The sequence below is a fragment of the Melozone crissalis genome, unplaced genomic scaffold (assembly GCF_028551555.1).
Source record: "Melozone crissalis strain CALT ecotype California unplaced genomic scaffold, PUWL_Pcris_2 ptg000034l_1, whole genome shotgun sequence".
Taxonomy (NCBI): Eukaryota; Metazoa; Chordata; class Aves; order Passeriformes; family Passerellidae; genus Melozone; species Melozone crissalis.
Genome location: NW_026535812.1, coordinates 5,474,835 through 5,485,892, shown reverse-complemented (window position 1 = coordinate 5,485,892; position 11,058 = coordinate 5,474,835). Strand labels below are relative to the sequence as shown.

Below are 11,058 nucleotides of genomic sequence, written 5' to 3'. Positions count from 1 at the left end.
CTCCCAGCCATCAGCAGGCTCTGCTCCCCCTCGGATCACACAGCACCTCTGGCTGCAGCCCTGTTCCCTCCAGCATTGCTGATTTGCCTGCAGCTCCCACCCAAGAGCCCCAGCCATGCAGGGCACAGTGTCAGAGCCTGCTGCAGTGGCAGGAAATCTCCAGAGAAGCAGCATCCCATGCCATGCCCGAGGCTTCGGCTGCAGCCAGGGGTGTGGGCAGGACAGCACCGTGGGGCTGGGGCTCCAGGGAGGCTGGAAGGGGGGATGGCTGCTGTCACTCCTCCTGCAGCTCCTTCTTCTGCAAGGCCTGGAGCCTCCTGGCCACCGTCTGCTGGATGATCTCCAGCTCCTCTGCGTCCAGTTCCTTCATGAGAAGCAGGATGGCATCCAGGACGTTGTTCTGTTGGGATAAGGCACACAGTGCTTTGGACCAGCCAGCCAGGACAAGGACACTCCATTTTCCCTGCTCTTTCTAGGAACTCCTCCACCACCACCACCACCGCCACCGCCACCACGACAGGCAGCAGTTTGGAGCAGCCACCTGCAGCCATGGGACCGGGACTAACACCCACAGCCGAGCCCTCGGGGCAAACACAGGCAGGGAGAGGCACGTGACGAGGCTGGAATGCAGGACAAACCCATCCTCTGCTCTGCCCACAGCCTCTGGCTGCCGGCCACGCTCCAGCCTGCCTTCTGTCAGGAAAGGCACAGCCAGGAGCGGCTGCACTCGCTCTCAGTGTGTGTAGGATGGGAAAGGACAGCCCTGCTCTGAGGAATGAGGAGAGCTGGTGCTCTCTGCAAAGGACCCTTGAAACTCCCCAGCCCTGCCACCACCACAGGACCAGTGCCAATGCCAGGTCGTGGCTCTGTCAAATCATGTCCTGAAGAACTCCAGGGAGAGATTCCACAGCCTAAATAGCTGTCCTTCTAGGGAGAATCTTTTGCCCAACATCCAACCTGAACCTCTTCAGCTGCAATGGGGGGCCACTTCCCCCATTTTTAAAGGTCAGAGCTTGTGGTGCTACTCTAGGCAGCTATGGCAGAGTGAGGCAGTGTGGGTTAGATCTTGCTCTGCTGATTGATGCAATGGCACCGAGTCCAGCACTCTGCAATTCCCAGCTGAACCACCAAAATCCAGATTCATCCAAGGCTACATGATGGAGGGGGCTGAGGAACCATTTAAGCTTCCTGTTCAGCAGCCACTTCCCAAGGTTTGACCCTCCTCTTGCTAAAGAAACACATTCTAATGTCCAGTCTGAACCTGCCCTGGCACAGCTTTGAACCATTCCCTTGTTTCCTACCACTGGATCCTAGGTAGAAGAGCTCAGCACCCCTTCCCCATATCCCCTCCTCAGGAAGCTGCAGAGAAGCATGAGGTCACCCCTTGGCCTCCTTCTCTTCAAATCAAACAAACCCAGAGCCCTCAGCTGCTCCTGGACATTTCTTCCAGCTCTGTTCCCCTCCTCTGGGGACATCCAAAGTTCTTCACATCCTTTAACGCTGGGGCTCAGCCCCGTGTACAAGGAAAAGCAATTTGGTCTTTAAAAGATACTCACACTCTTCTTGCAGCTGCAGTCTGTCTCTTGAGTGGAAAAGGAGGAGTATTTATCCCTGGGAACAAGCTTCATATCAAGCTCATCCTGAGTTTTGCTAAAAAAAAAGGGAGGAAAACGAAATGTTATTATGACCAGGTGGGAGAATTGCCAGGCCGATCTTTCCTCATCACAGGCAGCCATGCAAGGAGAATCCAGCTGCAGGACCCCAGGGAATGGAGAGGATCCAGCCCTGCCTGCACAAGCAGCTGATGAGCCCAAGCCACCCCCAACCAGCCCCAGAGAACCAGCACAGCTCCACTGCAGCAACCAGCACAGTGGGAAGCTGCACCGGCTGCGGGCCTGGCCCCTGGAACCTCAGGCTCCTTTCCTGCTACACACAAATTCAGCATCCCAGCCATGCTGGCAGCTGCCCAGCCCTCACCTGGTGTCCTCCAGGCAGCAGCTGAGCAGCTGGCTCTGGGGCTCCGTGGTGGCTCCAGCGGTGCTGGACCAGCCGTTCTCCACGGGGCTGCGGGCCGGCGGCGCCGTGATCTCCACGCCATCCACCAGCGCCTGCGACAGCTCCTCCTCTGTCACAGCTGCAAGGGACACAGCAAATGCCTGTTGCTATGAACTGCAGCAGCCCAAGGGGATGGCATCTCTAGCAGGGCAGGTTCTGCTGCTGCAGAGAGTGCAGGAGAATGCTGGAAGCAATCACCAGCCTCCCAAAGCGAGAAGGGTATCAGGGAGGGATGCAAACGTGCTTTACTATTTCTTGTCTCTGGAGAAGGCTCCGAAAGCAACCAAATTTCTGCTACTGGATGGAAGAAAAAGAAAACAGAGAAGCTTTTCTACAGCAGCAGATCCAGTTATAGAACCTTTGTCTGGCCACAGCAAAGAGAGAGCTCTAAAAACCACTAATTAGTGGTACTGTCCAAGCTATAATGAGGCACTCGGTTTTGTTACCATAGGGAAGGGATAGGGAAGGGAAGGGAAGGGAAGGGAAGGGAAGGGAAAAGGCAAGGGAAAAGGCAAGGGAAAAAGCGATAGGGAAAAGGGGATGGGGAAGAGGAGATGGGGAAAAGGGGAGAGGGAAAAGGGGATAGGGATAGGGAAGGGAAAAAGGGAAGGAGGAAGAGGAGGCAGATGGGAAAGGGGAAGATAAATGAAAAGGGAAGACAGAGAGAAAACAGCTTAGAAGCGCCAGATCTAACTTAACCCCTAACATCCCCTGACTAGCAAAACCCAAAGGACGCCCTCGAGAGGAGCCAACACATCCCCATTTCCCAGGTGGCACTGGCCTAGGGCTGTTTGCAGGTGGCCAGAGCCCACCCTGGTGGCCCGGAGCTGTGTGCAGGTGACCAAAGCCCACCCTGGCAGCCCGGGGCTGCATGCAGGGGACAGAGCCCACCCTGGTGGCTCAGGACTGTGTACAGGTGACCAAAGCCCACCCTGGCAGCCCAGGGCTGTGTGCAGGGGACAGAGCCCACCCTGGTTGTCGAGTTTCTGCAGGCAGGGCAGGTTGCGCAGCACGGTCATGCGGTAGCGGTGCGGGTCGGGCCCGCAGCAGGGGTTCTCTGCCAGCCACAGCACCCGCAGCCGCGGCAGCGTCTTCAGGTAAAACAGCTCATCCAGGCTCCTGATGTTGTTCCTCCTCAGGTAGAGCTCGCTCAGGTTCTGGCACTGGTGCAGCGGCTCGAGGTCTGAGATGCCATTCACGCTGTGGAGACACAGTCAGAGCCCATCCTGCCCCATGCCCCTTCCTGCAACTGCCTCACCCCAGCAGGGCACAGCAAGGGGCGTTCAGCCCACGGCTTGTGGCATTTCATCTTTGTCAGCAGAGGGAAGAACTGAAAGAGCCCTTGCTCCACCCTGCTGAGGATGACAAAGAGCCTCTTCTTCCCCCAAACCTGCCCCCTTTTCTGTAGCAGCTCCTCAGACCCACCCAAGGAGAACTCACGAAAGATTCCCAAGTGAAAAGGCTCCAATTCACAGAGATTCACTCCATGGGATCCCCAGGACAGGTGAAAGTTGAGCATATTATGGAAAGGGAAAGCTTTGAGAGATCCACTAAATATTTCAACAAGTATTTTGGAAACAGGCCACATAGAGAGGCCAAGAAGATCCCTGTCGAAACTATGGAGTAGAATTTCAGAAGCAACAATCCTAAGGGGTTTTATCACTCGTCAAAACAGAGAATATTTTCTCAAGAGCACAGGGAGCAGTGCAGAGGAGCTGCTGAGGAATAATCCTGTCTGTATCTCTGCTGTTTCAGAAATAGGGCACAAAGCGCCAGGCAGCTCACACACACAAGCCCAGCAACATGGGAAGAAGCCATCCCCAGGAAAAGGTGAGGTGATTTCCCTGCTCTCTCCAAAGCTGGCAAACTGGCATTCACCTGAACGTGATCACCTCGATGTTGGGCAAATCCCGGCATATTGATATCTGGGCAGGGAGAGACAGAAACAACAAGTTGGCACTCATGGGGGACAATAGAAATAAACCAAATTGAAATCACAAAAAGCACCATCAGGAATTTGGGTTTACTTCAGTCTAACCTGAGCTTAACAACATCAGAGATTTTCTGACACAGTGCAGTGTCGGCAGCTCCTCCAGCCTGTGCTCAGGAGTGGAAGTGCAGATACCAGCCAGTGTCACATTGTTCTGCTCCAGCAACTCTGCAGCCTCCACATGCAAGAAAGGCTCCCTCCCACCCCTGCCAGCCCTCCCCTAGCAACAGAACCTCATCCAAAATCACCAGAGGCAGGACTCAGGGTCCTGCTCTCCGAGACTCCATGCTGGGCCTCGGAGAGAAATTTTCCAATGTGGAAACAGCAGCAATCACTTCCTTTTCAATGGTGTGAGATGCTAATCAAGCCTGAAAAGCCCTGCAGCTCACAGGCACCAGGCCAGCCCGAAGCCAGGCCCTCCCCAGTGCCCTGCCAACCCCATGGCCTCCATGGTGTCCCCACTCTAGCTGTGGGCCCAGGCTCCTCTGGCTCCTCCAGTACTTACATCCGTCAGGTGGCTGCCCCTGCAAGAGGAGAGGGGAGTCAGGGAGAGCACAGCAGGGCTCAGCCTCCCCCTGCACCCCCCACAGCCGGGTTCACAGCCCCAGCCCCCAGCCTGGCCCCACCAAACTGCTCCAGCACAGTCTGCCATGGGCCTTGCCTTGCCTCCCCTTCCCCAGCCCTGCCTGTTCCCCATTCCTGCCCATGTGCCCTTACCCAGCCCTGTCCCAGCTTCCCATCCCTGCCTGACACCCAGCTCCCTCCCTCCATCCTTGTCCCATTTCCCTATCCCTGACACCCAGCTCCCTCCTTCCTGCCCTCCCTTCATCCTTGTCCCTCCTCCCCAGCTCTGCCTATCCCACCTCCATCCCTTCCTGTCCCCTCCCCATCCTGCCCTGCCACCCCTCATCCATCCCTGCCCGTCCCCTCTCCTGATCCCAGCCTGTGCCCCCAGCCCAGGCCTGCCTGTCCCTCCTCCATCACTGTCCTCTCAGCCTCACCCGAGCCTGTCCTCCTTCCTCACCCCTGCCTGTCCCCCCCTCATCCCTGCCGTCCCCCGGCCCCCTGTCCCTGCTGTCCCCGCGCCCACCAGCAGTTGAGGCGGCGGACGCCGTCGAGCGCGGCCGCCTTGGCCTGTGCCAGCACGGCCGCCCGGCTCAGCCTCATGCCGGGCCGGGCCGCGGCTGCAGGGGCGGCTCCGCTGGGCCCAGGCCCCGCCCGGCCGGGGCGGCTCCGGGGCTGGATTCACCTCCTCCTCCCCGGCACCGCCGGAGCTCCGGGGCTGGATTCGCCTCCTCCCCGCCCCGCCGCGGGCCAGGCACCGCCGCTGCCGCAACGGGCGCGAGTTCAGGTGGTTATTGGTGTTTACGGGTAAATGCTATTAGCCATCTAATTATGGTTTATTAGAGAATGTTTTGTACACAGAGCTGCGCCTTTGTGGGTGTATTCTTATGTGGAAGGATCACCATGGAATCGTGGAATAGTTTGGACCCATCTCATTCCAAACCCCTGCCATGGGCAGGGACAACTTTCACTATCCCAGGTTGCTCCAAGCCCCGTCCATACCGGCCTTGAAGACGTCCAGAGTTGGGCACAGGTTGCTTCTCTAGGCAACCTGTGCCAGGGCCTGACCACCCTGACAGGGAATTTTTTTTCCCCCTAATATCTAATATAAACCTACTCCTTCAATTTGAATCCATTCTGCCCTGGAATAACACGACTGTATAGTTTCATACACTCATGGGTGGTTTATGTGACTTTACACATATACCCCCATATAACCCTCTATCTATACATGCATAAATAAAATATATCTACATTTTCTATAATAAATATACAATTTGTGCCCTCTCACCTATCCCTGCCTGCTCCCTGTCTGCTCCCCTCTCCTCAATCAGTTCCTAAACATTCCAACAGGTTATAGTTCAGCCCTTGAACTATTGTACAAATAATAGTTATGACTATCTCAAGAATGACTAATACAGCACTACAGTTTCTTACTCCTCTTATCCCATGTGGCAATAAGAAAACTAACACTCACCTTTGACTCAGCCTTGGGACTCAAGTGGTTCAGGACTCGTTTTTACAGAGCCAAAGTCCTTTAGGAATGTTCTGGACTGCTGGGTTTCTACACCACCGTATGATTTGGTGCAGGGAAACCTCTGGTTTGTATCTTCAGGGATGTAACAGCAGCAGGTGGTTAAATGGGAAAGCTGGAATAAAAAGATCTGGAGAAGCAGTATGGTTAGTCAAAAAAAGGGATTAATGCAGAGTTTCCCAGCGTTTTTCTGTGTGTTTCCACCTGATTTGGCAACAGAAACAACTGCAGGATAGAGACTGGGTGTTCCCTGTTTGGTTGTGTGGGTGTTTGGGTGCTGCTGCAAAAGGAAGGGTTCAGGTGTGTCAATGGGACACTTTGGGACATAGCTTACAAAATCACAGAATCATTGAGGGAGGAAAACACCTCCAAGCTCATCAAGTCCCACCTGTGACCAATGCCCAGTGTTGTAAGCACAGAGTTTGTGGTGTTTGGGAGTGGGGCTGAGCCCCAATGGGCACAGCTGTGAGCAGCAGGTGAGCAGCACTGACAGCAATGAGCCATGGAGTGCCCAGGGGCACTGACCAACCACCAAAGGGAACAGAGGGCACACAGGTGCAGTGCATGTGGCATGAAGAGTATAAAAGGTTGTACTGTAAAACAGCAAAGAGCTGCTTGAAGTTTTCTGGAGTGACACAGTGTTACTCTGTATGGGCGGATGCCTGAAGCTTTCTGATGAGGTAAGGTGTTACTCTGCTTGAGCAAATGCTTAAAGCTTTCTGAAATTGTGTGGTGATGTTCTGTATATTGTGGCCCCCTCGACTCCAACATATGCTGTGACACCCCACTGTGTCACCCAGCTTATGGCACTGAGTGCCATGTCCAGGTATTCCTTGGACACCTGCAGGCATGGGGACTCCAAACCTCCCTGGGCAGCCCCTTCCAAGGCCTGAGCACCCTTACAGTGGAGAAATTCCTCCTGATGTCCAACCTGAAACTCCTGTGGCACAACTTGATGCTGTTTCCCCTTGTCCTGTCCTTGTTCCCTGGGAGCAGAGCCCGACCACCCCCAGCTGTCCCCTCCTGTCAGGAGTTGTGCAGAGCCACAAGGTTCCCCCTGAGCCTCCTTTGCTCCAGGCTGAGTCCCTTTCCCAGCTCCTTCAGCCACTCCTGGTGCTCCATTCCTTTCCCCAGCTCTGTTCCATTCCCTGCATGTGCTCCAGCTCCTCAGTGTCTCTTGCTGTGAGGGCCCAGGGCTGGAGGTGCCTCACATGTCCCAGCACAGAGGGACAGTCACTGCCCTGGGCCTGCTGGACACTCTGTTCCTCATCTGAGCCAGTGGTGAACACAGTAGTGCTGGGTTAATGGTTAGACTTGAAATTAGAGAGCATTTCCAGCCTTAATGATTCCATGATTCTATGGAACACACTGGAAGTGAGCCCTGGTTCATGGTGATTGCCTTGTGTTGGGAGAGGAGATGGGTGGCACTGAACTCCCTCCCCTCTTGATTGCCACACTTCCATAAAGGAATAAGATAAGGGAAGGGCTGAGGGATGCATTGTTTGGGATCAGTGGGCACACACTTTTCAGGAAAAATGTGGGATAAACAGGTTTGGCAGATCATCCCACTGTGCTTCCTTCTCTCTGCCTCAGCACTTAGCTGCCATCACACCCACAGACAGCCAGGACACAAGTGGTGCATGAGGATTTTAGAGCTGGATTTGCAAGCACTCAGATGGAGCAATTCTTGGAATTTTTAGGTTTTCTGCATGCAGCTGTCCACAGGCCAGCTGGCACGAGGATAATCAGGATTGGGGCACTTGGGCTGTGTGTCAGTGAGGGCAGCAGCAGGACCTGAGGAAGAGCAATATCCAGGACTTTGTGGTACTTTGTTCACCCAATCCCAGGCTGATTTCACTTCCACTAGAACATGGAACCCAAGCACAATTTTAACCACCCAGCCCTGCAATCCCAGCCCCTGCACTGTTGGCAGCTATGCCTGTCCCTGAGACAGGCTAAGGAGATTAAGAAATCTTGTCTAGATGCCACAGAGAGATTTTTGTGCTCATCCTGCTGGAAAAAGCACAGGTCAGTCAGTTTTACTGGCACTGTCTGATCTGGGACCTCTCCTGAGACTGATTCAGACACAAACATTTATTTCATTCATGTTAATTAAATAAAACCTATTTTAATCCACAGTTTAATTCTGCAAGCAGTAGCAATAATCATTTCAGGCAAACCTCTGCCCCAGCCTTTTAGAGAGAAGTTAAATAATGCATTTAGGCTTGTGAAGGGAATGGAGAGAACAGGAGAACCCCTGAGGCCTGGGAGCACGTGGCCTCTCCAGGCTGCACAGGATCACCTACAATCCATGGCACATCCACATCCTGCTCACAGCCTGCAGTGCCACTAAAGGATCTTTCAATGTTCCAGAGCAGGGGTCAGGCATCCCCATGGCCCTGATGAGGCCCCACCTCACCCCCTAATTCCTGGTGGTGGGTTGGGGTCACTTTTTGAGTCTGTGGGAGCCAGAGAGCAAAAAGCTCTCTGCACACTTAGGCTCATATCTGAAGTACCTTCAGTCAGGTCTGTACTACGCAGCAGCATCACATTTCTTTACCAGCTTTGTATTTCTTTTCCAGCTTTATAAAATGAGCCTACTAGAACCTGTTTAATGGTTTTGTGGAGGGTGCAGGAAAGCCATTTCTTGCATGTAATCCTTGTATGTATTTTTTTCCTCTCATTTCCAACCAGGACATTTGCTGTGATCTGTGATTCCTTTATGCAGGGTCTCACAGCTCACCCACAATAGCCTCAGAAAGGAAAAGGTGGAACCCCCCCCCAAGTGTCCTGGTTACTGAACTGAACCACCTGGATGTGGTGTGGGATTGCTGTTGAGTGGGGGTCACACACAGGGAATTTGAAGGAGCTGGGAGCTGCCAGTGATAGTGATGACTGCCCTTGCTGCCAGTATCAGCCTGACATCCACACTGCTCTCCAGGCTTGTCTGGCTTGTCTGATGGCTGTCTGCCCTCCCAGGTATCATGGAATCATAGAATCACACAATACCCCAAGCTGGAAGGGACCCACAAGGATCATCCGGTCCAGCCCCCCTGGCCCTGCACAGACACCCCAACAAGCCCACCCTGTGCATCCCTGAGAGCATTGTCCAAATGCTGCTGGAGCTCTGGCAGCCTTGGGGCTGTGCCCATTCCCTGGGAACCTGTTCAGTGCTCCACCACTTCTGCAGGGGAAGAACTTTTTCCTATTATCCAACCCAAATCTCCCCTCAGCATAACATCCTGACATTCCTTCAGGTCCTGCATGGAGTGGTTTTCTCTTGCATTGGCCATGTCAGATCTCACTAACCCTTTGTGGAGATGGACATAGATGGCAGTGCCTGTATGGAGACACCTCTTGAGTCCTGGCAGCTGGGAGGGCAACCAGAGCCACTGTGACGGTGTTCACAAGGGTCTCAGGTTGAGGGGAGAGACAAGGATCTGACTCCATGTTTCAGAAAGCTTGATTTATTATTTTATGATATATATTATATTAAAACTATACTAAAAGGATAGAGGAAAGGATTTCTTCAGAAGGCTAGCTAAGAATAGAATAAGAAAAAATGAATAACAAAGGCTTGTGGCTTGGCTCTCTGTCCAAGCCAGCTGACTGTGATTGGCCATTAATTAGAAACAACCACACAGGCCAATCACAGATGCACCCGTTGCATTCCACAGCAGCAGATAACCATTGTTTACATTTTGTTCCTGAGGCTTCTCAGCTTCTCAGGAAGAAAAATCTTAAAGAAAAGATTTTTCATAAAAGATGTCTGTGACAAGCCACCTCTCCTGGTGCAACTCCACAGCAGCTTTATGTGCTCCAGAAGCTGATTCCTATCAAGAACCATCCTGATGGAGGAAAAGATGTTAAAGAGGATAGGAGGAGCAACATAGCTTTGGGACAGTTTTATTTTCCTGGTATCCTGGACAGGTGCTCAGCCCTCCTGAGATGGGCTCTGCTCCTTGCCCTTTCCTTTTCCCTGGAGAAGCCTCATGCATTTGAGAATGCAGCAGTTACAGGAACAACTTGTTGCTCAGAAATGAGGCAGTGTGGGGTCATGGCAGGCTTGGCCATGCTGTAGTTCTGAGGATGCTCATGGCAGCTCTCCAGCAGCTCTTCCACCCACAGGACATTCCCTGTCTGCTGCTGTCACTGCCCTGGGTCCAGAACATCGTGTGCAATCGCTATTTAGACGTGTGCAGGAAATGCCAAAGTTTGGCAAGAGCAAACAAAATAATCATGTCATAGTATGGATGGAGACAGGCACGTCATACAGGCTCTGTCAGTTTTCATTTTGGGGAATATCCCCTCTTATTCCCTCTGAAGAGCCAGCTCAGAGGAACACCTGTGTCTACTCTACAAGACACTTCCAGAGCTAGGGAGGCAGATGAGCACTCCAGTGCCAAATTAACAGAGGAGGTTCTGCAGAATTTCTGGGGAAAAGCTTTGGAGAGGATTTCCAGGAAAGCTCCTGCTCCCTCTGTTGTCCTTTGATGACACCAGCACTAACACTGTTTCACCAGAAAGCAGCTCTACAGACACCACAGCCACACCTGAAGCCACCTGGGGACACTGCACAGCTCCAGTGGACTGAGCAGGATGAGGAACTTCCCAACAGACAAGATCTGTCTCACCCAACAAATATAAATTCCCAAGACAGACATCCACACTAAAGGGAAATCACAGCCAAGAGCATAAAATAAGTATTGAGGAGCTGGTATGAGTCCAGAGAAGGGAACAGAGCTGGGGAAAGGGCTGGAGCACCAGGAGGGGCTGAGGGAGCTGGGAAAGGGGCTCAGCCTGGAGAAAAAGAGGCTCAGGGGGAACATTCTGGCTCTGCACAACTCCTGACAGGGTCAGGAGTCTGCCTCAGTTCCCAGGGAACAAGTTGTGGACTTAGCAGTGTAAGGTTGAT

At 53.2% G+C, this 11,058-nt stretch overlaps 1 protein-coding gene across 1 annotated transcript; it reads right to left on the bottom strand.

Moving 5' to 3' along the window:
* Window positions 1-5,234, bottom strand: CFAP410 (cilia and flagella associated protein 410). The gene is made up of 7 exons (XM_054282665.1): window positions 5,136-5,234; window positions 4,551-4,569; window positions 3,934-3,980; window positions 3,026-3,255; window positions 1,978-2,134; window positions 1,557-1,650; window positions 1-400 (listed from the first exon to the last, which is right to left on the bottom strand). The coding sequence occupies exons 1-7, from the start codon at window positions 5,210-5,212 to the stop codon at window positions 275-277; spliced, it is 750 nt and encodes a 249-aa protein (XP_054138640.1). The 5' UTR covers window positions 5,213-5,234; the 3' UTR covers window positions 1-274.
* Between the last annotated feature and the right edge of the window lie 5,824 nt (window positions 5,235-11,058).